General features: G+C 45.2%; 12 protein-coding genes across 12 annotated transcripts; 7 read left to right on the top strand and 5 right to left on the bottom strand. All coding sequences in view use genetic code 12, as the record gives it.

The window, feature by feature from the left end:
* Positions 1-95: 95 nt before the first annotated feature.
* On the bottom strand, positions 96-4,565 carry LODBEIA_P16550 (uncharacterized protein; the record flags this gene model as incomplete). The annotated part of the gene is made up of 1 exon (XM_066971567.1): positions 96-4,565. One exon carries the CDS (start codon positions 4,563-4,565, stop codon positions 96-98), a length of 4,470 nt encoding a protein of 1,489 aa, XP_066828593.1.
* A 1,722-nt stretch (positions 4,566-6,287) lies between these two features.
* Positions 6,288-6,614, top strand: LODBEIA_P16540 (uncharacterized protein; the record flags this gene model as incomplete). The annotated part of the gene is made up of 1 exon (XM_066971566.1): positions 6,288-6,614. The coding sequence occupies one exon, from the start codon at positions 6,288-6,290 to the stop codon at positions 6,612-6,614; it is 327 nt and encodes a 108-aa protein (XP_066828592.1).
* Positions 6,615-6,881: 267 nt separating this feature from the next.
* Positions 6,882-7,118, bottom strand: LODBEIA_P16530 (uncharacterized protein; the record flags this gene model as incomplete). The annotated part of the gene is made up of 1 exon (XM_066971565.1): positions 6,882-7,118. One exon carries the CDS (start codon positions 7,116-7,118, stop codon positions 6,882-6,884), a length of 237 nt encoding a protein of 78 aa, XP_066828591.1.
* A 1,351-nt stretch (positions 7,119-8,469) lies between these two features.
* On the top strand, positions 8,470-9,240 carry LODBEIA_P16520 (40S ribosomal protein uS3; the record flags this gene model as incomplete). The annotated part of the gene is made up of 1 exon (XM_066971564.1): positions 8,470-9,240. The coding sequence occupies one exon, from the start codon at positions 8,470-8,472 to the stop codon at positions 9,238-9,240; it is 771 nt and encodes a 256-aa protein (XP_066828590.1).
* Positions 9,241-9,375: 135 nt separating this feature from the next.
* On the bottom strand, positions 9,376-13,383 carry LODBEIA_P16510 (uncharacterized protein; the record flags this gene model as incomplete). The annotated part of the gene is made up of 1 exon (XM_066971563.1): positions 9,376-13,383. One exon carries the CDS (start codon positions 13,381-13,383, stop codon positions 9,376-9,378), a length of 4,008 nt encoding a protein of 1,335 aa, XP_066828589.1.
* A 301-nt stretch (positions 13,384-13,684) lies between these two features.
* On the top strand, positions 13,685-13,960 carry LODBEIA_P16500 (uncharacterized protein; the record flags this gene model as incomplete). Its single annotated transcript, XM_066971562.1, has 1 exon — positions 13,685-13,960. One exon carries the CDS (start codon positions 13,685-13,687, stop codon positions 13,958-13,960), a length of 276 nt encoding a protein of 91 aa, XP_066828588.1.
* A 302-nt stretch (positions 13,961-14,262) lies between these two features.
* LODBEIA_P16490 (uncharacterized protein) lies at positions 14,263-15,900 on the bottom strand (the record flags this gene model as incomplete). The annotated part of the gene is made up of 1 exon (XM_066971560.1): positions 14,263-15,900. The coding sequence occupies one exon, from the start codon at positions 15,898-15,900 to the stop codon at positions 14,263-14,265; it is 1,638 nt and encodes a 545-aa protein (XP_066828587.1).
* Positions 15,901-16,675: 775 nt separating this feature from the next.
* Positions 16,676-17,284, bottom strand: LODBEIA_P16480 (uncharacterized protein; the record flags this gene model as incomplete). Its single annotated transcript, XM_066971559.1, has 1 exon — positions 16,676-17,284. One exon carries the CDS (start codon positions 17,282-17,284, stop codon positions 16,676-16,678), a length of 609 nt encoding a protein of 202 aa, XP_066828586.1.
* A 669-nt stretch (positions 17,285-17,953) lies between these two features.
* Positions 17,954-18,409, top strand: LODBEIA_P16470 (uncharacterized protein; the record flags this gene model as incomplete). The annotated part of the gene is made up of 1 exon (XM_066971558.1): positions 17,954-18,409. The coding sequence occupies one exon, from the start codon at positions 17,954-17,956 to the stop codon at positions 18,407-18,409; it is 456 nt and encodes a 151-aa protein (XP_066828585.1).
* A 418-nt stretch (positions 18,410-18,827) lies between these two features.
* On the top strand, positions 18,828-19,230 carry LODBEIA_P16460 (uncharacterized protein; the record flags this gene model as incomplete). The annotated part of the gene is made up of 2 exons (XM_066971557.1): positions 18,828-18,846; positions 18,923-19,230. The coding sequence occupies 2 exons, from the start codon at positions 18,828-18,830 to the stop codon at positions 19,228-19,230; spliced, it is 327 nt and encodes a 108-aa protein (XP_066828584.1).
* A 619-nt stretch (positions 19,231-19,849) lies between these two features.
* On the top strand, positions 19,850-21,838 carry LODBEIA_P16450 (uncharacterized protein; the record flags this gene model as incomplete). Its single annotated transcript, XM_066971556.1, has 1 exon — positions 19,850-21,838. The coding sequence occupies one exon, from the start codon at positions 19,850-19,852 to the stop codon at positions 21,836-21,838; it is 1,989 nt and encodes a 662-aa protein (XP_066828583.1).
* Positions 21,839-23,724: 1,886 nt separating this feature from the next.
* On the top strand, positions 23,725-25,206 carry LODBEIA_P16440 (uncharacterized protein; the record flags this gene model as incomplete). Its single annotated transcript, XM_066971555.1, has 1 exon — positions 23,725-25,206. The coding sequence occupies one exon, from the start codon at positions 23,725-23,727 to the stop codon at positions 25,204-25,206; it is 1,482 nt and encodes a 493-aa protein (XP_066828582.1).
* Positions 25,207-25,264: the final 58 nt, after the last annotated feature.

Here is a 25,264-nt window from a genome sequence, read left to right as displayed (position 1 = left end):
TTATTTATTACTAGATACATTCCAAAAAAAAAAATTTTTTTCTCCTTTCAGTTTCTTTTCCATTTTCTTTCAATCATTGAAAAAAAAGATTCCAATCATGCACCAAATGGAGCAGGTGTGGTTGTTTCTGAAAATCGTCCTTCTCCCTCATGATACAACTCTTGAAGTTTCTTATTACTCAACGCGTCGCTCTCATCGTCATCTTCCCTCAGTCGTTTCTTGCCGCGTTTAACATTCGGTGCTTGAGTTTGGCTCGGCGTGTTTCTCCCGCTGTTATTGTTGGATTCGGTGACGCTGCTGCCATCGTCGCCAGTCGAATCGCCTCCAAGTAATAAGTATGCAACGTCTTTTTTCTTCGCTGCTGAATCCTCTTTTTTGGTGGTGGCGATAGCATTACCTTCCATCACCACTTGTTGAACTTGCTCCTTTTGTTTAGCGCGATCTCTCATTCTTTCTTCAATGGTGCCCCTCGTCAATAATCTATAAACGGTAACTTGTCTAGTTTGTCCCAACCGATGCGCACGGTCCATGGCTTGTGAGTCGATAGTTGGATTCCAGTCCGAGTCATAAAAGACAACAGTATCGGCGGCGGTCAAGTTGATACCCAATCCACCTGCTCTGGTACTTAAAAGAAACACAAAGATTTCAGGCTTGGTTTGCCAATCGTGGACCAAGTCACGACGGTCGTCGAGCTTCGATGAACCGTCAAGACGAATGTACTTGTGTTGTTTGAAAATGAGGTACTCTTCCATGAGGTCCATCATTCTTGTCATTTGGAAATAAATAAGAACCCGGTGATCCTCTTGCTTGAGCTTGACCAAAAGTTGATCCAATTTGGCAAGCTTACCTGATTCAGTGATAAATCTATCCATCGATGGCATTCTTATGTTTGAATAATCATGAAGTTTGCTCAAAGGTTCGGGAAGCATGTTTGATGGAGGATAATGCTGGATTGGAACTTCATTCTTCATGAGTTGGTATTCCTTGTTCAACGACATGGGCGCTAGAGCTGACCTGATCTTGGTGTCGAAAAGCTCGTTGGTTAGTTTATTTTGGAAATTGTTGGATGAGCATTTGGCGGTGACTGGCGGCGCCGAGGCAATTGGAGTATAGGCGGCATCTTGCGTGTTGAGATACATTTCTTGGTAAACTTTTTGAGACACGTTGCACAAGTCGGAAAGAATACGCGAGCTTTCAATTTGCTGCGGGGAGATGTTGCTGCGTTTTGCTATATGCAACTTTAAACCCCGTTGTCGGAAATCTCCTTCGTATAAAAAGTTGATCCTGTCGCTTTTCTTGGAGCCCGGGGTGTAGCTGTGTAGGTCTATGGCTCTTTCAACAATGCTCTTGCTTACTATATCTCGAAGCTCGGACGATTGTGCATCATCATCATCAGATGACGATGATGAAAGTGCCCATGCAAAGTTTCGACTGTTTTCCGGATTGAAAATGTTGAATTTGGCCAAGATTGCTTCTCGCCCGTTCTTGCCAAAATTGGGAGTCATGAGCTCATCATAGATTAATCTTGGAAACTCGTAGTTGATCAAATTCTCAGACGCGTAGCCAAGTTCTAGCTCATTGCCTTCTCTTAGAAATGAGCCAGTCTCGGCGTATTTCACCATAGCCATTGGTGACTTGACGTCGGCTCTTTCAAACAAGTCGGGATGGTTACACACTTTTCTAAACTGCATCACCAAGTTGACCAATGAGGTGGTCGACGCGTCATCTGAGCTCAGTGATGAGTTGTTGGCCGCATCCAACAAATCCATAATGGATACTTGCGACCTCAACGACTGGTAGTATTTCTTTTGCCTGCTGGTCAAATCGCAGAATAAATCAATCTCGACTTTGTCGCCCAATTCGCTTTGAACATTCTTCTTGATACGTCTCAACATAAACGGCTTCAAAATCATGTGCAATCTCCGCAACTGCATCTCGTCCAAACCCGTATTTGATTGCGCGTGGTTTTCGATATCCTTGGAGAACCACTCGCTAAACTCGTCGTGGGAGTCGAAAATGGTGGGCATGATGAAATGCAACAATGCCCACAACTCCTGCATCGAGTTTTGAATTGGCGTACCAGTAAGCAATAGTCTATTTCTGCAGCTCAAGGACAACAAGGACTTCCATCTCGAAGATTGCGACGACTTGATTGCTTGTGCTTCATCTAGAATCATATATTGCCACTTCATCTTTTGAAAATATGCGATATCAGAAACAATCAATTGATACGAGGTCACCAAAACGTGGAATGGCGCGTCCTTATCATACCTCAATGATTTCCTATCCCAGAATTTACGCAAAACCTTACGGTCTTTAGCATGCCCCCAGTAGGGCAACACTTTGAAAGTAGGTACGAATTTGGAGATTTCTTGCTGCCAATTGTGCAAAGTGGACGCTGGTGTAACCACAAGATATGGACCCCAAATGTTGTGGGTTTCTGCTAAGTAGGAAAGCACCGATATACTTTGCACGGTTTTACCCAAACCCATCTCATCTGCCAAGATACCGTTTATACCTTGCTCGTAAAGATTGGCTAACCAGTTCAAACCTTTGATTTGGTATTCTTTCAAAATACACTTTAACATCCTGGGCTGTTCAACGTCCAAGTCTCCCAACAAGGTTGGGTTTTGGAAATTCATCTCTTCGCCGTTTGTGTCGGGGTTCTTGAATGGCTCGGACTCGTCAAACTGCTCAGCTTTACTCTTGGCGTTGGCCAACGCGCTTTGTGCGTTTTGTGCAGCTGCACGATGCAAGGCATCTTCGTCGTCATTGTCGAAATCGAGGCTCAGTATATCGTGTTTTGCAGCGTCAACCTCTGAATATTTGTCGAAATGAGCCCTGTTTTGCGACTTGACCCGGGGGTCTGAGTCGCTGCCTTCAATCTCGTCGGTTTTAATCTTTTTGTTTATAAAATGCGAATACAACTCGGTTTGAGTAATGAGGAAATTCAATTTCCGTGACTGTCTCTTGGATTCACGCTCTTCCTCTTCTCGTTTGGCCTTGTCAACCAAATCCTTTTCGTGCTTCTTTTTCATTTCTCGCTCGATTCTCTCATTACGTTTCCAAAAGTTGAACATCTCCCTCATTGCCCTTCTAGCTTTTGTGGTTAAATCCTTTTGGTTCTTTGTGTTTTTCTGTTGCCACCTTCTCGATTCTCTAGCAGCTAATATACATGTTTTCTTTAAATTGATGAGCCTTGCTTGCGAGGCTTGTTGGATCAAACGACTCACTTTTGGACCATCTTTTCTGGACATGTCTTTCCAAATGGCGACATAGGTGTTGTCGTATTGTCGCATGAATGCCTTGTGTTCTTTGGTATTTTCTTTGGCATTTGCAGTTGCATTTGCAGTTGCAGTTGCAGTTGCATTTGCGTTTGCATCTGCACCGGCACCTTTGGCATCTTTGCCATCTTTGGCATCTTTGCCATCTTTGCCATCTTTGGCATCTTTGGCATTTTTGGAAGTGGATCTGCCCTTGCCATTTTCCTTTGCCGCTTCCGCCTTGACTCGTTTTCTCTCGCCCTTTCGCATACTGGTGTTTTGCTCGTCTTCATTTTCGTCAAGTAATAAAGAGTCCAAATCCGCGCCATCTTCCTCGTATGTCTTTCTCTTTGATTTGGCGCGACTACTACGTCTCACACTTGAATCGGAAGCATCTGTAGCGTGAGCGCTTCCTTTGGGTTGGATCGGTACTGGGCCGCCATGAGTTGAAGGAGTCGATGGGGTCGATGCTTTGCTGGTTGAAGCAGCTGCCGCTGCACTTTGTTCACCAGCTTCAGACGGCCTTTTCCTTTTTGATTTGTTCTCCACTTTATGTATTTCTCGAGTTGTGCCCCACTTGTACTCTTTTCCTCTCGTGCTGTTGTGGTGCAACGGTTTGGAATAGTCAATGTGTTGCAACTCTTTGCTCTTGTTGGTGTCGCTGATCTTGTTGGTTCTTGATGAGATATCCTCTGCCACGACCCTGTCGATGTAGTTGGCTGCAAACTGGTGGGTGCTGATAAGATAGTTGTTCAATTTCACCTCGTCAAACTTGAGCAATTTCAACTCCTGGCTCAAGCTTTGGTTCCTGTCCAACTGGTTGATGATGTTGACGTTGGCTTCAAACGTGGCCTTGTAGTCTGGATCGATTTGAACAATGGTGTTTCCCCCGCTCGTTTGGAATGCGTCTAGATTGAAAGATGGCGTGAGCACGTCCGTGAAGGCAACCTTTTTCTGCTCCAGCGGCGTGGGCCCCAGTGGATGGCTGTTGCAAACAGCCGTGGTCTCGTTTTGGTTTTCATTGTGACTTTTGGTGGATCCGTTGATCGGCACCTTGTGCGGTTTCGACAGCGGTTCCGGCTTTGGGTTTTTTGAGCTTGCCTCCAGCTGCTGGCTCGTGTGGACCTGCTTCAACGGATGAGCTGGGGCAACAGCAGCAAACTCGGTCGCGTATCCATTCTGGCTATTCTCCGTCTTCACCTTGTGTACGGTCTCCGTGGCCGAATCGTGGAAACCGCTGCCGTTGTACCGGGTGGAAGCAGTGGAATAACCTGGTGGCTGCCTCCCGTCATTGGACAACATGGACGAAATATTCATCTTCCTGAGCCTTCCCCCAACAATATATATATATAAAACTTTTTTTCAACCTTCGCTTCGCTTGACCTTGGCCGTGACCTTGATGAACCCAGACGGTTTGGTTGATGGATTGATTGATGGAAACGCAGAAAAGAGGAAAAAGGGAGTGGAAAGAAGGAAATGGTTATGTTAGATCATTCCCAGTTTTACATTGGTTAATAATTTTTTCTTATTATGTGTATTCTTTTTAAAACCCAAGAGAGGGCAGATAGCACCTTCCAGAGAGAGCGAGCAAAAAGTGGGAATAGCTGAAGAGAGCTGTGCTAGGAGTTTCGTGTTTGCTGCTGCTGCCCACCACCACCAACCGCAACTGCAGCACTTTTTCGCTCTCGCTCTGCTGCCGCTGTCTCGCGCGCACTCCCGCTAGCTCGCCCGGGTTGTTTTTTTTTTCGCGTACTGCTCGCCGCCAGCTCGCCGCCAGCTCGCCAGCCAACAGCGCCAAACGCGTGTCTAACATTCCCACCGAGAAAGCTTCAACTTTTTAGAGATTCTACAACCTCCCGTGTTGCAACTTTACGCTTGAACCGGTTCAACTTTTTCTATTCAACTGACCAAGACTTGGAAGGGTTACAAGAGAACGCCACTTTCATCGTCTCAGGCGACAGAACGAACTTAAAGCCAAGCGCAGAGGTGGGGGGGGCTGTTCAAACCAACACTTTTGCCACTAGTGGTTTCTTCAAGGAGGACAAGACAGTGGCAATGGCGATGGCGCAGGTTAGGTTGTGTTTCACTGCATTGCTGTTGTATTGGTTCGTCCAACTGTCGACCTGACTCGATTTTAGTCTTGTTGTTTTGTTGTTTGTCTCAAACAAGAGAAAGAAAAAAAAAAAAAAAAAAAAGGAAAAAAAATCGTCCTTCTGTTTCTCATGAGTGAATAATCAAGCAGCCAGGGCAACCTAAACCAGCATGAGAAAGAAATCTTTTTCTTTTCGTCGTCTATATAACCCCGCTTGTGCCGTAGAGCTGTTAATGGGCTAGACTTTTTTTCTGTTTGCATCAACTGCTATCTGTATACTACGGCTCTCGGATGCGTTTTGGCTTTTTCAATATTGTCTCCGTGGAGAATGGCGGAAAAAAAAAGTGGGTTTGAGGCTGGTTAAAATCTCGTGATGTTTTTGAGATTATTGGACACTCGGTATATAAAGAGAGTTTCTCCTCTCGAGTTTGAAGCCGGAAAGTGTACAGTAAGCAAAGGCTTCGTGCCTTGTGGTTTTAGATACAGATTGTAAACGCTAAGAGAAATCTTGAATCTGCAAGTTTTTGGGCTGTCCTTCTTATCCGAAAAGTCAAAACGTTCAAAACGAAACACAGTGGAGAATCACCAGTAAGGGCCTATTTTTTTTTCTACAACATGCAATCTACATCAAGGCCTAGATGGACCACACTCTCCGTGGGACTTTTTCCTTTTTTTTTTTCTGTCGACAAGTGCACGACCCGTAAGATCACGTGACCACGCGCCTGTCACTTTCGCTTTCGCTTTCACCGCGTTGTGGTCGGATGAGTGTCGATAAAGAGAACTAAATAGAGGAAAAGTTCGGCAAACCACCCCTTGGACAAGTGAGTAAACTCCGTCAATTTGTTCCACCAGAATAGAAGTCCAATCCCTTTATTGTTGATTATTTTTTCTTTTTCTTCCACCACCACCAAGTTAAATTGACAGAAATAAAGATGGAGCATCCAGCATTCACGTTATCAGGTCTTTGCGCAATTGGCGGAATTATGGGCTATGTCCGTAAAGGATCCGTTCCGTCATTGGTGGCCGGCTTGACTGTCTCTGTCTTGTACGGATACTCGGGATACTTGTTGAAGCAAAATGCCAACTACGGGTTGGAGATTGCCTTGGGCACAAGCTCATTGTTGCTCGTGGCGGGGTTAGGAAGAGCTATCCCCACCGGCTTTCAAAAACCGGTGCCATTGCTTTTGGTGCTCTTGGGCGGATTGAGCACTGGTTACTACTTGAAAAAGTACAACGAGTTCTACCCTTTTTGGTCTTAAACATCCTTGAGAAATTGGTCTATAGATCAATTGTGTATAGTTGGCAAACTAGCTTGTATAAAGAATTGCAGGTACATAAATCATCAACGACTTTCATTGAAAGATAAATACTCTATAAGCCAGGGAAATAAAAACCCATACAAACAACCTCTCGCGTTCCAAGAACACACCATCAAGAACTAAAAAAATCCCGCATAACTCCATCAGCCCCAACCTCCTCCACCCTCAATTCGGCTGCTTTTGTTGCTCCCTTGGAGAACCATTGCCCTAACTCAAATCAATAGCAGACGATTTCCTACTTGACAATAACTCGTCTCCGTCAACAACCCCCCCATTGCCATGAGCAACCAAGGGTTGAGAACGCTGGTCGCTAGCAACTGTTCCGCTTATGCTATCAGCACGGCTCTTGCCCTCGAGTTTGGGCGATGAGATTGGTGATACGTTAGGTATGATGAAAGGCTCGCTCACTTCAGTCGACAAGGCCAAAAATGTATTCTGTTTCATGGTATCTGGTTATAGATAATGGTGCTAGAAGTAGAGTCTAAGAGGAGGAAGGCGAGCGGTATTTATATCAAAGATGGGGCAAATCTGCATCTGAAATCTGGGGTAGCCATTACTACTACTACCTTGCCGCTGCTGCCGCTGCTTCTTGCTCTTGCTGCCACATAAAATATCTCACTGAAAGTACGTCTGAAGCAAGGGTGGGAAGAGAAAAGGAAGAGAGTAGAGATAAGGGGGCGGATAAAATGGGGGTACAAGTCCGTGAAATTTTGTGGGGACAAGTCTCCGAGATTACATCATACTGCACACTGTGGCTGAGGCAACTCTTACTAGTCAGATCAACTGTGTTGCGATCTTTTAAGTTTTTCCTTTATCCAAGGGTATACTGGTGAGTGAACAAGAAGATTGACTCTATTGTCTTTGGTTACAGTATCCTGTGCCTCACGTGCATCGGGGGGGATAAGATGTTATGGAGATAAGTGTGGTTCAAAGAGTAGTAGCTTTTGTCTCAGACGTTTGGCACAAAGTCACATAGAAAGAAAAAAAACCGTTATCTGTCCCAGGAAATTGCGCTAACCTGTGGTGCAACAAGAAAAAAAAAATACAATTTCAACTCTTGCTTCAAGGACTGGGGACTGGCTGTCCCTTGCTGGTGTTTGAATGCATGGGATTCTTCAAATCAATGCAGTTTTGGTGAGTAAACAAGGAAAACTTTATGAGGAAAGCAAGCAAGTGGTTTCCAGCTCCAGGCTCTAACTTTCAACCAAACTCTCCCTCGGGCCACGAAAACATACCGCGGGATCAAAAAAAATAAAATAAAATGAACCTCCTCTGGCTTCTTTCCGCGTTCAGCGCTCATGTCCTACTTTTCTGCAATCAGTATCCCATTTTCAGCACACACGGGTGTCAATACATAAACTTAGTGTAGCATGCTTCGACTGTGATTTTTAACCAAGGATCTACAAATTACTGCAAGAGCACATAGTAATAGCGTTTGTGCTGGGCCTGCTGGGCCGAAACGCGGCAAAATGGCAGTATCAAGTAGAGCAACACCCACTAGCTCTTAAAAGTAAGTTGCAAACAATGTGTAATGTCGAACTAATGATCCTGCTTTCCTATGGGTTCCATGAGACCACCAGTAAGGGAGCTTCAGCTTTCATGGCTGCAAAAAGGGGCATTCGCGACAAACTTGGTAGCGTGAACATTTAGGGCTAAAGCCCTAGTACGATTGAAACTTTTCAGTCTCGCTAGGAATTCTTCATTAGCGCTATAGACATAGTGAAAAAAAAAAAGTCCTTGATCATAACGATACTGGTTTATTTCCAACAACCAATACTCCCTCTATCCAGCAACAATGGTCAACCAAATCTTGTCAAAGAAAAAGAAGTTAGTAGCCGACGGTGTCTTCTACGCCGAATTAAACGAATTCTTCACCAGAGAATTAGCCGAGCAAGGTTACGCCGGAGTCGAAGTGAGAAAAACTCCTTCGAAATTGGAAGTTATCGTCAAGGCATCCAACACTCAAGGAGTCTTGGGTGAACAAGGTAGAAGAATCCACGAATTGACCTCGTTGATCGTCAAGAGATTCAAGTTGTCCCCTGAAGGTATCGCCATCTATGCTGAGAGAGTCGAGGAACGTGGTTTGTCCGCTGCTGTGCAAGCTGAGGCCTTGAAGGCTAAGTTGTTGAATGGCTTGCCTATCAGAAGAGCCGCTTACGGTGTCTTGAGATTCGCCATGGGCGCAGGTGCCAAGGGTGTCGAAGTGGTGATCTCGGGTAAATTGAGAGCCGCTAGAGCCAAGTCCCAGAAATACGCTGATGGTTTCATGATCCACTCTGGTCAACCAACTAACGATTTCATCGATATCGCTATTAGACACGTCTTGATGAGACAGGGTGTCCTTGGTGTCAAGGTCAAGATCATGAAGGACCCTGCTCAGAACAGATTTGGTCCAAAGGCCTTGCCTGACGCTGTCAAGATTGCTGAAGCTAAGGATGAGGATGAAGTTGTCCCTGCGCCATATGTTCAAAACTACAAGCCTGTTCAAGAAGAAGCCACTGAGGAAGCTACTGAGGAAGCTACTGAGGGTGCTGCTGAGGATGCTGCTGCTCCTGTTGCCGCTTAATTTTTCTTTTCAAGATGTATTGATAGTGTGATTGAATCAAATGCATTATTGGGTGGGATGAACTACTTGTTCTTTTGCTTTGCGTATGACTTATTTATTTTCTCTTTTTTTTTCACTATTTCTTCATTTCTCTACCTATACATCACCGACCCATTCTCTAGCGTTTTTAAACAACTCAACCCATGGTCCGTATCCTTGCCAGTTTTTAGCCTGCGCAGGAGGATAGAAGGAGTTGGCCTCCTTACGCGTGACTCTTTCCGGATGAGGCATCATTGCCAACACTCTGCCGTTGGCTGAACTGATACCTGCAATACCCTGCGGAGAACCATTGGGGTTAAATGGGTATTGTTGAGTCACATTGCCATAATTGTCAACATAATGGATGACATCCAACGCAAACTTGTCCTCGTCTTGAGCCGACTTGAACTGGGCACGGCCTTCGCCGTGGGCAACAGCAATTGGCAATTTGGAGCCCTTCATGTTCTTTAAAAAGATGGAGTTGTTTTTCTCAGATGAGTCAACTTCAACCATGACGAACCGAGCTTCGTATTGCTCTGAAAAGTTACGCTCGAAAGTGGGCCAGTGGTCGCTTCCTGGGATCAACTCGGCGATCCTGCTAAAGAATTGACAACCATTGCAAGCGCCAAAGGCAAACGTGTCTTGTCTATCTTGGAAAAACTTTTGAAACTCGTTTCTAGCTTTGTCGTTGAACAAGACCGATTTGGCCCATCCGGCACCGGCACCCAAGACGTCACCATATGAGAACCCACCACATGCAGCTAATCCAACGAAATCGTCCAAGGTGACTCTTGATTCTAAAATATCAGACATGGTCACGTCGTACACGTCAAAGCCCGCCTGCTGGAAACTCCAGGCCATTTCCTGCTGGGAGTTGACACCTTGCTCTCTCAATATGGCAACCTTGGGCCTGGTCTTGTACTCCTTGCGTACAGATGGATCATATGTCAATTGGTAGCTGATACCGGGGTCCTTGTCGTCTGCAATAGCGTCGTATTCTTCTTTCGAGGTTTGTGGATTATCTCTCAATTTCTGGATGTGGTAGGAGGTGTTGCTCCACAATTGTTGCAACTCAGCACGAGTCGACGCGTAGATTGGCGCTCCATTGTATGAAATACTGATGGCCTGGCTAGTGAAATCTGGCTTTCCAATGACTTGGACAAAGTCTTCATCAATACCATTTGTTTGCAAAATCTCCTTGAATTTTATGAGATCGTGGAGTTTGATTTGGAACACGGCACCCAACTCTTCATTGAACAATTCCGTGAATTGATTTTCGCCACTGCTCAAGGCAAGGTCTAAACCGCATCTACCGGCAAAGGCCATTTCCAAAACGGTGGCCAACAAGCCTCCGTCTGATCTATCATGGTAGGCCAACACTGGGAATTGCTTGTGCAACACCACCAATGCCTGCAAGAATGATTTCAACACTTTATTGGAGTGCACGGTGGGAGCTGAGTCTCCGACTTGGTTGTAAACTTGTGCCAACGCCGAGCCACCAAGCGATTTCTTGTTTTTTGAGGCTAAGTCCACAAGCACTAAAACAGTGTCGTTGACGGGGATAAGTTGCGGTGTCCATGTCTTTGATGTATCGTCAACTGGTGCAAACGCAGTCACGGTCAAAGCCAAGGGAGCAGTAACCTCTTTGTCATCCCACTTCATCTTCATACTCATGGAGTCCTTGCCAACTGGGATCGAGACGCCCAAGTCGGGACACAAATCCAACCCGATGGCCTGCACAGCCTCGTACAATTTAGCTCCTTCTCCTGGATGGTTAGCTGCCGACATCCAGTTAGCCGATAATTTAACGTGCTGCAACGATGAAACGTCCGCGGCAAATAGATTCAACAACGACTCGGCAACACACATCTTGGCGGAGGCACTGGCTGAAATCAACGCCAAGGTGGGCTTTTCGCCCATCGCCATGGCCTCACCGGTTGACAACACGGTTTCACCAAGCGAGGTGGCGGTGACACCGACATCCGCCACTGGTACTTGCCATGGACCAACCATTTGATCACGGTCAACCAAACCTGTAATGAATCTGTCACCAATAGTGATGAGGAAGGATTTGGAACCAACAGCAGGCAACTGCAACACGCGAGAAACGGATTCGCCAATGTCCAAGGTATCAGTGTTGTTGCTGTCAAATGGCCTCAATTTCAAATCCTCGGTGACGGCAACACGCGACATTTTAGGTGGTTTCCCAAACAATACCGACATTTGCAAGTCAATTGGAGTTGACTTTAACAACGAGTCTGTGAGCACTAGCCTCTGCTCCTCGGTGGCTTCGCCAACAACTGCAAACGGAGCTCTCTCACGCTCGCATATACCAGCAAACAAGGCCAAATTCTCTGGTGCAACACCCAAGACATATCTCTCTTGCGATTCATTACACCAAATCTCCATGGGTGACATACCTGGCTCCAACGACAAGATTGACCTGAGTTCAAAGTTGGCCCCCAAGTCATTGTCATGAACCAACTCCGGCAACGCATTACTCAAACCTCCTGCACCGACATCGTGGATCGATTGAATTGGATTGCCGTCCACACCAAGGGAAACACAAGCATCGATGACTTGTTGAGCTCTTCTCTGCAACTCGGGGTTACCTCTTTGAACGGAAGCGAAATCCAACTCTGCCGAACCTTCACCAGAACTTATGGATGAAGCTGCACCTCCACCTAAACCAATCAACATTGATTGGCCACCAAGAACAATCAACTTGGCCCCTGGTGTTATCTTGCGGTTCTTCAAGGCCAAGTCGGGTCTAATGGCACCCATTCCACCTGCCAACATGATTGGCTTATGAAAACCCCGAATCTCTTTTTCGCCTTTACCGTTTTCAACCTCGGTCGTCAAGGTTCTGAAGTAGCCATTGATTGCCGGTCTTCCAAACTCATTGTTGAAAGCAGCAGAGCCGATGGGGGCCTCGATCATTATATCCAACGAGCTTGCAATGTGGTTTGGCTTACCGATATCCAATTCCCATGGCTGTTTCAAGTCGGGGATGTTCAAATCCGACACTGTGAACCCCGACAAGCCCGCTTTTGATTTGGAGCCTCTGCCCACGGCACCTTCGTCTCTGATTTCTCCGCCTGAACCCGTGGCAGCTCCAGCAAATGGCGATACCGCCGTGGGGTGGTTATGAGTCTCGACTTTGACCAACGTTTGCACATTTTCCTTGATCGACTTCCACTGCTTGGTTTGGAAATCTGGAGTGAAAACATAACCATCTGGACCTTCAAACACGGCAGCATTATCCGAGTAGGCAGACACCGTGAATTGCGGGTTCTTTTCATGGGTGTTTCTAATCATCTTGAACAACGATTTGTCCTTTTTTTCCCCGTCAATAGTCCAGTCTGCGTTAAATATCTTGTGACGACAGTGCTCGGAGTTGACTTGTGCAAACATGAAAAGCTCCACGTCTGTAGGGTTACGGCCAATGACATTGGTGAAGGCCTCCGTCAAGTATTCAATCTCACCCGCGTCCAATGCCAATCCCATCTCCTTGTTTGCTTTGAGCAAGTTTCCCCTGTCGCCTAAAAGGTCGATGCTGATGAGTGGTTTGGGCTTGTGGTGGGCAAACAAGTCATCGTATTGCGGCAATTTGGCATTAAAGTACAAAGTCTGGGTCATCCTGTCAAACACCGTGGTCAATGCGTCGCCGTGCACTTGGACCGCTTCTCCAGATTTGTACTTGATCAACAAGGATAACCCACGTTCTATTCTTTCAACGTAGTCGCCAAGACCGCAAATTTGCGAGATATCGGTGGCTTTTGAGGACCATGGAGAAATTGTGCCTGGTCTAGGCAATATTTGAACCAATTCCAAATCTGGGTTTGATCTCAAATCAAGACTCTCTGCGCCTGTAGACAACGCAGCCAACTGCTTATTCAACTCGGACCCATCAGTGGGATTGTCGTAAGTAAGCAAGATTTTCAACAACTCCAACTGTTTGGCATTCAACGGCTGTTTCAAAGACACGTAGTGGGTATACTGATTTGCAACCGTCTCGATTATGCCGGGCTGGTTGAGCTTTTTCTCAATTTCCTGAACCAAATTGTTGACTCTGAACTGCGACAAGGCCCTTGGCCCTGGCAATATGAGAAACCTTTCCAGCATTGATGAGTGACAAGATATATACACCGAGATATATGTTTACTTGAGTATCGAAAGTAGTAGGCTCTATGGAAGCCACCAATTATGGGTAGGTGTTTTACAACTCATTGAGAAAAAAAGATCGAGATGGTAAGACATATCGAGATGACTATTTTTTTTTCCGTTGCATTGACTCCTTTCTTGACAGAGAGAGATGGCGATACTCCAAACCACACCATCTGGATCTCATCTCAACCTCATCTTTTGATCTTCATCATCTATTTTCTTCCTTATTTGTCTACAGCGATAAGAACACGTTTGCTAGATGGCTCAGGGCAATCTCAAGTTGAAATCAAAGGGAACGCTGAGGGTGACCAAGAAGCAGCAGAATCCGAAAAGGGCAGCTCCAAAGATCATCAAGCCCAAGAAACAAGTTGCTAAAGAAGCCCAGAAATTGACCAAGGTCCATCAAGGCCAGTTGATGAAAAGTACCGAGAAGTTGATTGCTGGACGAGTCGGCCATTTGGAACTCATCAAGGGTTCGAGAAGACAAGTGGAAAAGGAAAACAAGGCGGCGGACAAGAACAAAGGCAAGAAATGAAGAGTGTTTCGGATATCTTGTCCAATTTCCCACAGAAGCAGGACTTTGGTGGCGAGCCTCGCAGGTCTCTCGAAGAACTGAAATTCGTTTCAAGAACTGAAAAGGTGAGAGATTTCAACCCGGTTTGTTGCATCCCGCCGCTCAAGGCACTCGAGCCTAGCGTCACAAACAGCAAGAAACAAAAAATACGAGGTTCTTGAAAAGATAATCAAAAAACAAAAAAAGAAGAAAAAAGACAATAGAATAGAATGAAATGCTTGTAGATGAATTTCTTTACTAGTTTTTATGCTCAGTTTTAGATTCTAGTTTGGCATAGATGACAACGTTGCATCTTCAGCTTCCATCTGTAGGTTTCTTCTCTTGATGTTCTTTTCCTGAGACTTGACAAACAAGATCAAAGCAGCGCCAAACACAGCCGTTAGCACCACCAAGAAAGTGTTGACTGGGGTCGGATTCATATTGAAATACTCGTGTGTGGCCTGGTCCATGACCTGCTGCAAAATATTGCAGATCCCGCTAAAGGCGATAATGGTTCCGTACACAGTGCCAAAGTTATCATAGCCAAAAACTTTGGCACAAAAGTCTGAGACAGCCGTGTAGTAGAAAGGTCTGTAAACGACGAGCACCAATATTCCCGCATATGTTCCAGGCAACCAGGATAATAAACCCATGACCCCGATAAACAACGACAACCCGGTCAAAATGTACAAGACGGCAAGCGTTGTCAAATTGTCCAAAATCAAGCCGATGAATGGGATTGAGAAAATCCCACCTAACGGCAAGGCCAAGTCGAAAAAATGGTTGATTGTAGTTGCAACTTCCTCGCTGTCGTATAGATAGTACTCTTGAGCCTTGATGGTGGCGACAAAGAAATTGATGCGCAACATTTGGATAGTTGTAAATAAAGTCATCAACACAAACCAAGGGGACTTCAACTGGTGAGTGATTGAGTAGCCATGCAAGACACCAAATACCCCTCCGGTGGACGCAACCAACTTGTTATCAGCTTGCTGTTCGTATGAAGATTTCACGGAGTTGTACGAGGCTCTAGACACGGTCGATGCCCTTCTTGACGCGTTGGGCGCTCTTCTCATCAATAGCGAAGTAGTTTCCGAGATTGTTGGCTGGTAGTAAGCTTCGCCTGAACTTGCACCTGCACCTGCACCTGCACCTGCACCTGCGCTTGCGCTTGCAGCAGCCTCGCGATCAGCAGGAAGCAAAAGCGAAGAATCCAAGGGTCTTCCGCTTTCATCAATGCCCGTCTCGGCGATTTTGGCCAAAGTGCCCACCGTCTTGTAGGAGCTGCCAGGCATAATAAACACCTGGCAAAGCAAGATAAAAATGGGGACAATCAAATACCCAGTAAAGAAACTGGCGATGCTCAATTTCTCAACTCTAAAGTAGAAAAGACGGTAAAACAAAAACAACGCCGACGACGAGTCGAAAGCGCCTGTTAGCAATGCCAATATCAAGCCGGAGTTCTTGGGGAAACTGTTGGCCAATTGGAAACAGCTAATGAAAACAAAGGGACCGCCCAATGCCAACAAAGTGTAACCCGTCAAATACCCATCGAAAATTTCCAAACTTGCCGCGTATTTCAAACTCAACGATCCCAAAGTAAGGAGAAACGAGCCGATTATACCGGTGATTTTCGGGCCATATGTGTCCAAGACGGACCCCACGGGCAATGCGCAGATATTCGTCACCATACAGGCAACAGTGAACAAGAAATTCAACGACAAGTCCTGCTCAACGCATTGGGCATCGGCGGATTCAACCTTGACGTCGCATCGAGATGCGTAAACGTCTTGCGCGATGAGGATTGGTTTCAATGCCGCAAATCCAAACACGGGGCCCGCGGCTACTAGGCACCACACGATGGCGCAGGAGATTTGCGTTACTCTGGTGGTTAACGAAGGCAAGTGTGAGTTTTTCGACATGTCTAGTGTGGAATTGCCCGTATGTTCAACTGTGGTAGTAAGCAACCAAAAACAAGAAACGACAGAAAAAATTGAAGTGAATAAGTATTCGATTAGCTGATAATGTTTTTGGAGAGCTTTCCATCACCGAGTGGGTCGGAGTCAAGTCCGTGTCCTTTTATATAACGAAGCAATTGCTTGAGGAAAAAGTTTGCTGCCCTGCCGTACGAACAAAAGACGAAGAGCATGGCCTGTGTGGATGCCGTATGTATCCTCGCTAAATATTATCAAAGCGTTCCACATCGCCAACGGCGGACTAATCCGACGGAGAAAAGAGAGAGGGAAAGAAAGAAAGAAAGACAAATGACTTCGGGGTAATCCATGAGCCCAAACTTCTTGCAACAGGATGAAAATTTTTCGTTCTGGCTAGGTTGATTTTTGCTTATCTTGTTAGTTCAGTAGTGGTTGTAATAGTCCTGTAGAATCAGACTTCTAGGTTGGTAAAGTCTTTGTCTGGATCTGACTTGAAAAAATGTTTTTCTTTTTTTTTTAACAAAATTTTGCAACCAAAAAAGGCTCATCAAAGAAGGACCTCCCCCGTCGTGATTTCGAGCTTGCGCTTGGTCTTATGTAATAGATACTGTGTGCTGGAGAGCTGTAAAGATATGCATGGTGATGACGGAAGTCGAAGATGGCCGTATTTTTCTGTATGGGGCTACGAAGAGGCGGATAACAGTAACGGTACATATAAATGCTCTAAGGGGCTTATACATATAGACCGCGGTCCGCTTCGATTTCAAAACGGAGATTTCTCATCTTCAAAGTTTCTATATAGCTTTTGGGACCTTGTAATCTTTTGATATACATGGTGCACGCAAATGGCAAGCATATTGAGAAGGATCAAACCAAACAACGCAAAAACAAACCGGACCCCGGGAAGATCATACACCGGTTTTGGTTTAGACTCTTCCGTTTCGTTTGTTTCAGAATCGGATGTGGAGGAAACTTGAGACCCGGTCTCCTGGGCGTCTTTCTCATCTACGCTTTCGGTAGCTTCAGATTTGTCCTCCTTAGTGGCAGTTTCGGAGTCATCCCGTTGGGGCTCCTCGGTTTCCTCGCTGTCTCTTTTTTCAAAAACACCACCACCAGCAGCACTCTCGCCGCTGCCGCTGCTGCCTAAAAGCATCCTCCAAGCGCAAATCTGCAGAAACGTCGTTTGATCGCCATTTTCCAGATTGTACGTTGAACCCCACGTCACTGCTGCTAGTGGTGTGTCTCGGGAGCACACATATAGAATCACCGCCACGAGTAATGCAAAGATTCCGACGGTACGTTTCCTCCGCGTACCGTCTTTGCTCTGCCGTTCGCCAGCACAAGTGCCCTTCTCGATGCTTACTGGATCCATCTTGATGATTGAAAGACTTCTTTGACGTGGAAATTAGCAGGATTGACCTGAATTGAAATAAAATTGAACCACACGAATGAGGTGGAAATGAGCAAACAAAAAAACGAGGCATCACCCGCAATTGGTTCTATAATTGGATACATCAAACTTTAAGGGGGGGAAGAAAAAGCCCACAGGCAATCTCGGTTTGTTTACCTTTTCGACCAATTGAAAAGGATCAGTCAACTCGTACACGACTTTGGTTCTATTGTATACGGAGTTCCCGCGGGGTCACGAGCAAATCACGTGACTGTGTGCCAATCTAGAGCAACGTAGATAGTAAGTCGCTAGTTTTCTGTCTTTCGTCATGTAAACATATACAGTGGCTGCACTAAAGACCAACGAGCTCAAGGTTGATCAGGATCATGGCCACCACCAAGAAACCAACATATAGGAATTACTTTTGGCAGTTGGTGGGCTACCAAATGGTGCTGCTACAGCAGCAGCTGATGATGCGCTACCGTGAAATTCTTATTTTTAAAGAGCGGATAATAGAGGCATCGAACGAAAGAGAGAGAGAGGCAGGTTTATTTTCCACTGTGAAGGCCCTCGTCATCATCAAACGTCATCGGGGAAATCACACCCTTTTCCGGTAAACAAGAACACCAGCAAGAAGAATAAGAGCAGGAAATGTCCGGGGTTTTGTTTGAAAATCTGTTTGTTGTCGATTCCACGGATCCAGGACGTTACAACAAAGTCACCAGGATAACGGGCCACACCACGAATGCCTCCAAGGAGTCGGAGCTCGTCAACATCACCCTAGACATAAATAGCGAGCTATTCCCCGTGAAAAGTAATGACTCCTTAGCTATAGCCTTGGCGTCGTCGCTAGGCAACGACAGCTCGATGTTGACCTCGAATGGCTCGTGGAGACCGCCACGACCCGAGGATAAAAAATCGTTGGCTGACGAATACGACTATGTCATGTATGGCACTGTTTACAAGTTTGAAGAGAACGCTGATCGTGAAAAGATGTCGGTTTACATTTCATTTGGTGGGTTGTTGATGAGACTAGAAGGAGATTATCGTTCGTTGAGCAATTTGAAGCAGGAAAACGCTTACATTTTGATCCGTCATTCATCGTGAATCGCTGGCCAAACTGGGTAGAGAGAGAAAGCGTATGAAGTTATCAAGTTGAAGCTTTGGCATGTATTGATACTGTAATAGCGGCGGCAGTGTTAGTATTAGTAGAATAGAAAGAACAAGTTGTTGCAAAAAAAAAAAAAAAAGAGTAAATTACACCAAAGATATTAAAAGTAACAGCTTCAGGTTTTCAATAATAGTTAATTCTTGAGTATTTACCCTTTGTAGATCAGTCCGTTTCCAGTCAGTTTGAAGCAATAGCTTGAGGAGTTTTCAGATTGCTGAATTTTTGGTGGAGCCCAAGCAGCCTCTACTATTGCAAAAAAAAACCGAAAAGAAAGTTGGTCTAAGCGCAATAATATTTGTCGCTCCGAAATCTATCTCAGACTCCACAGCTTCACAAACGATTGAGCAGCACCAGATGGATGACACAGACAGACGTACGTATTCAAGAAAGCAGAAAAAAAAAAGATGCTAGTGAGCATTTGAATGGTTTAATCCGACTAACCAAAGCAGCTGATCCGATATTGAAGCAAGTTCCACTCATAAAGAACCCCTCGTATCAACAACCAAAAGCAATCACGCTAAACGCCAACTACAACAAGCTCTTGCCTACATTATCAGCCACGGCTATCCCGCCCAAACTCAAAATCAATGGAGATGAACTTAATTCATGGTCAGAGAAACTCACACTGGAGATTGTGAAAATCGAAACGGAAGCTGAGAAATCGCAGGTGTATGAGGCGTGGATCAAGGAGCAAACGACCAAAGTTGCTCCTGGGTTTGATTTTAATGTCATGACTCCTCAGAGGACGGGGAGGTGAATCATTAGCCTACGGAGGAAAAATTTCGATAAAGACCAAAATCTCTCTTTATGACTTGAGACAGAGAGGAAGAGAAAGTGTATGTGTGTGTGGAATCACTGACATGTACCTTTGGCCATGGGATAGTATTGTCTTGTTTTCTTGTGTTTCTGCAAGGTTCCGGGGCCATGGCTAGTTTTCCGACCAGTCGAGCGCCAGTTGCCTGCAAGAATTGAAATAAGAAGAACTTGAAGAAAAAAAAAAAGGAGAAGTGGGTAAGCCGTGTGTTTGAGGACAAAATAATATGGCTCCAGTGTAGAAATTGTAAAATTACGAAGTTTCAATTGTTTTTTTTTCAAGTAGAATGTGATTGTTATTCCTTCCCCGTGATATACTACTCCTTTGGCGGAGAGAACAGAAACAAAATGAATTTCAATTGACATTTTGATAATGACGTGTATCGGTTATTTAGTCCTTGTCCCAAATCAAAGACATTTTTTTTTTTCCAAAATTTCACATATTTAGATTGGCAAAGGGTTTTTACCCCTGGAAGTATCAGGTGAGGGGGGGGAAGGAAAGTTATGGTAGATAAACCTTGGTTTTTTTTTCTAGAAAGATCTCAGGGTAGACAGGATTCAATATGGGATCAGCATACTATTTGAAAAAAGTTTTAGTGGTTTTCATCGTGGCTTCATTGGTGCTACTAGTCCGCCAATCTGGGCAAAAGATTCTCACCACTGCCACCGAGAACAACCACCGCGGTCGATTTTACAACAAAAAGCTTGATCTAAGGAGAGCTCGTGACGAGTTTCGAAATCCTGTATTTGCGAGTTGGGCCGTCAAGGATAAAGTTCAGAAAATATCGGAGCGTTCGCTTTCCGAGAAATGCAACTTGTACCTTGAGGAAATTCAAGATTTCCATGTGGATCTCGATACCTGGACCAGTTTGAAAATTGATCCGCTCGTGTATAAAGAAAAAAAATGGACAAAGGAACGATTGAGGGCGGAGAAGAAAAAGTACAAGAGGAAAGATTGGAAGAAGGAGTACGAGGAGGAGATTACCAGGGAGTTTGCAGAAGCGAGTTCGTTGTATGCCAACTATGAAAACCGGATATTTGATGAAGTGAACCACATGAGAGTATATGGCAAGTGTGTTCCGGAAATCTCCGATTCCTTGTGTCACAAGTTTCAAAAACAGTTGTATCCTTGGATGTTGGATCTTCCCAAAGTGAAAGATGCCCAAGGTATTGTGGTGAAGACACAGAAGAAGAAGAAGAATAACAGTAATAGCTTGGTATCAAAATGTCTCATAAACCAATTGCTCGAAACTGACGATTCTCAGGGTATAATAATCCCTATTTTAAATGGAGAAACAAGACGCCTGGTTGGCAACATTGAGCGCGCTTTGAAGCTGTTGAGATACCTTGGAAGCAAGCTTCCTGTTGCAATCACCTTCACTGCTTTGCCCGAGGAAGAAAAGAAGCGATTGGTTAATGCAGCCACGGTGGACGCAGACCAATACCTGCCGATGCAGTTGTACTTTGTTGACCTATCGCCTGTAACCAAGTATGATCTCGATATCACCACTTTGAGTTTATCTTTTAGTCCGTTTGAAGACACGGTCCTCTTGTCGGAGCACTCAATCTTGTTGACTGAACCACAAAATTTGTTCAATGCAGTAAAGTACAAATCTGGCGGGGCATATTTTTTCAAACACCCTTCCATTTTGAACAAAGTCAAGGCGACTCCTGGCTTTTACGAAATTGGCCACTTTGTCAAGAATATCATTTCGCCCAGTGGCGGCGATTTGGAATATTTCAATCTCCAGAGACAAACGTCGTGTGCCTCTCGCAGGTATTTCGATGAAGATTTCAAGACGGCCATCGATGCAAACTTGATGGTGGTCAACAAGAGAAAAGCCTTGAATGGGTTGCTAATGTCTCTAAGCTTGGAGTTTTACAAAGTCTTGAACTTGCGGTTAAAGAAGCCCGATACGATATGGATTGGACAGGAATTGGCGGGCACCAACGTTGCATTCCACCATAATTACCCGGTCATGGCCGGTGTGTATTCTCCTCAAGCCGATAGCGAGATTTGCTCGGCTTCGTACGCGCAACTTTCAGACACGGACGATGTCACGTTGATCTCCACCACTTCGCATCAATTACAGAATTGGCTTCGCAATAACTATTCATTTAAAGCTGCATTTGACAAGAAATACGTGCGCAAGTATACCGAGTACGTCGACAACATCTTTGTCACTTTGCCGACTTCCCTGACTTTGACTTTGGGTGCAGCAGCAGCTAAAACCAGCATGGACAGGTTGGACTACACCCTTTTCAAAAAACTATTGAAGAACCCCTCGCTTATAGAAAATGTGATTATACCTCCAATATTGAAAACAAAAGTCAATGTCAAGACATTTGAAGAGCAAAGCGAAGCATGGATCGAGCAAAAAGACCATATTTCCGAACGGGCAAAACAGGCAAGTCACAAGTACTATTGTGCTTATAGCACTGTGGGTGATCCACTCGATGGCGGAGATCGAGGTTTGACCATCAATGTCAGTAGACAAAAGCAAGAATTCTATAGCAATGTGACTGCTGTTTGGTTGCGCGGCCGTCCATAGCCTATAGCCGCCGTCAAGCTTCCATTAAATAGAAAAAAACAAAGCCCCTATACATAAGTTGAATTGATAGATTTTTTTTTTTTTTATGACTAGGAACCATGTAGGCCTTGTACTGTGTTGCTGAGACAGACGCGGTTGAAGAACATACACCCGGAAAAAAAAAATGAGAAGAGAAAAAAATTATCGCCAGCTACAGGATTCGAACCTGCGAAGGAAAATCCCAATGCCTAGCTTACTGGTGTAATAGCAGGGCATCGCCTTAACCACTCGGCCAAACTAGCGACTTGATGCACTACTTGATTAGCAAATTAGACTTACCATGCTTTTTAGAACTTGCCTATTTTGTGGACTAGATTGAGGGTGAGGGTCAATCATTGACATCTTTTGCTCAGATTGACGTTCTTCCAGTGCTTCCAGCGTAATTCTTACCGAGTGGTTCGGCATTTCCATCAGTTGTTGGGGAAACTTTTCAAACTTTTTGCAACATTTTAAAGACAAATAATGCCAGTCTTCATCAAGCTTCACAATTATTCAGTAATCAACGAGCTAGAACGATAAGGGAATCCCCTAGACATGAGCTTTCTACAATAACACTGCCTGCCAAAGTGAAAACCGTTTCAAGTCACGGCTGTTACTCTAATTGAGAAAAAAAAGCCCCAAAAAAAGAACAACAACAAATCAAACAGGGGACCATGGGTTCAAATTATTCCTTGCAACGTGGTCAATTTCAAAAATTTAGTTGAAATAGAAAAAAAAAAGGCTGCAAAATTTTTATTTTCTATTGGAGAGAAATTGCGTTTATTCCGATTCCAGCAGAGAATAATACCTCTGTCGATTCGGTAAAAATAGGCAAATTTTACTGCAAGTGGGAGCACGCCGTCTGTCGTAATGACCGATGTTGAACAATAGGCTCTCTTTATTACTTTTATTTTTTTCCTGTCATTATGGCAGGTCAGGTCTGTGTTGGTGGATTTTTTGACCATCCTACTCATCGTGTGGGGGGGGGGGGTGGTCGTGACCAAACGGCTGGCACAGAGCTGGTAGCTAAAACTAGCTCCCCTTTTTCCCCATGATGAAACGAGGCCAAAAACAACAATTTGCTTCTCGTCAATTGACCAATTCAACGACGATGAAAGAATTCTTTTTCACGGCATTGGGATCGGCTAGCTGGTGGGGGGTTGTTACTCAGGTACTAATTTCTTTCGCCCTTCCTCACCAAAGCCTCTCTTTGTTTTCTTCTCCCCCAAAAACCCTGGGAAATACCCTTGGAATCTCAGCTCTCTGCCTCGACGCCTTTCCCGCTTCATGTGTCTTTCTATAAGAACAATAGAAGCGACGGAGAGACACGCTCACACACAACAACAACAACAACAACAACAAGAACAACATGGAGGCAGGGAGAACGTGACGTTCGGGAAGTAAAAACAGCAGATCAATTTTTGTCTAACAAGACACGTCAACGCCCACGCCCACACCATAACACAACACTCCCTCCGTAACGCGATACTCCACGGCACTCCATAGCACTCCATACAGCGCAGTGGCTACACGCTCACCCAACCCAACACACCACCAATCATATAGCGAGAGCAGTGCGGTTGTTAAAGCACTGCTACTAACTAGATAGGCAGCCAGAGCAACCTAAGCACCTTCCTCTGCTCCTTCCCCCCCCTCCCTTCTCTCTCTTTCTCTCTGTCTCAGTTTCGGCTCCCTTGTTGCTTTATTTTTTTCTATTTGTTTCGTTGGTGATATTTCAGGAATCAACGACTTCTGCTACTAAAGCACACTACTGTCGATTTACGCCAATCACAACCACCACAAACCACACTACTGCCACCACTGCCGACACCGCCTCAATTACGACATCCACGACCACCAGTACGACTATGTCAACTAAGAGACACACCAAGAGCCAATCGGCCTACGCCTTTGACAACACCGCCACCAATGTTGCAGCGTCCCAAATGCGGAATGCTTTGAACAACTTGGCAGACACCGTGCAAGACGTTGAGGAAAAGAACCGCTTTGAGAACGAAATGGACAATTTCTTCTCCTTGTTTAGAAGATACTTGACGGAAAAGGCTGCAGGAACTACTTTGGAGTGGGACAAAATCAGATCGCCCTCGGCCGACGAGGTTGTTGCCTACAAGCAATTGGAAGATGCTACGCCCGATTTGACCAAGTTGGCGGTGTTGAAATTGAACGGAGGCTTGGGTACTTCCATGGGTTGTGTTGGCCCCAAGTCGGTCATTGAGGTTAGAGACGGCAACACCTTTTTGGACTTGTCGGTGAGACAAATTGAACATTTAAACAGGAAATACGACGCCGACGTGCCATTGTTGTTGATGAACTCGTTCAACACCGACGCCGACACCGCCAAGATCATCAAAAAGTACCAAGGCCACAGAATCAGAGTCAAGACGTTTAACCAATCGAGGTTCCCCAGAATCTACAAGGACTCCTTGTTGCCCGTGCCTGAATCTTACGATTCCTCGCTCGAGAGCTGGTACCCCCCAGGCCACGGTGACTTGTTCGAGGCCTTGGTCCAGTCGGGCGAGCTCGATGCATTGTTGGCCCAGGGAAGAGAGATTTTGTTTGTCTCCAATGGGGACAATTTGGGGGCAACGGTAGATACCAAGATTTTGGCCCACATGTTGGAAACCGGCGCCGAATACATCATGGAGTTGACCGACAAGACCAGAGCCGACGTCAAAGGTGGTACGTTGATCAACTACCAAGGCGAAGTGAGATTATTGGAAATTGCCCAAGTGCCCAAGGAACACGTTGAAGAGTTCAAAAGTATCAAGAAGTTTAAATACTTCAACACCAACAATTTATGGATCAACTTGAGGGCCATCAAGAGATTGGTTGAAGCCAATGCCATCGAAGCGGAAATCATCCCCAATCAAAAGATTATTGGCAACGACGTCAATGTCTTGCAATTGGAAACAGCCGTTGGTGCCGCGATTAGACATTTCAAAGGTGCTCATGGGGTAGTTGTCCCTAGATCAAGATTCCTTCCCGTCAAGACGTGTTCCGACCTCTTGTTGGTCAAATCGGACTTGTTCTACTTGGAGCACGGTGCATTGAAACTCGATCCTACAAGAGATGGTTTTTCCAACCCATTGATCAAATTGGGTTCGCATTTCAAGAAAGTCAGCGGGTTCCAATCGAGAATCCCCCACATGCCAAAGATATTGGAGTTGGACCACTTGACAATAACCGGTAACGTTAGCATCGGCAAAGGTGTTCAATTGAAGGGAACTGTGATCATTGTGTGTAATGACGGCGACAAGATTGACATTCCAAACGGATCCATTTTGGAGAATGTTGTGGTCACTGGTAACTTGACCTTGTTGGAACACTGATAAAAACATACATACATACATACATACATACTTCTATCTTTCTATCCATATATATATA

The sequence above is a fragment of the Lodderomyces beijingensis genome (genome assembly GCF_963989305.1).
Source record: "Lodderomyces beijingensis strain CBS 14171 genome assembly, chromosome: 2".
Lineage (NCBI taxonomy): Eukaryota > Fungi > Ascomycota > Pichiomycetes > Serinales > Debaryomycetaceae > Lodderomyces > Lodderomyces beijingensis.
Note: the sequence above shows the minus strand (reverse complement) of the source record. Positions and strands in the feature narration are given on the sequence as shown.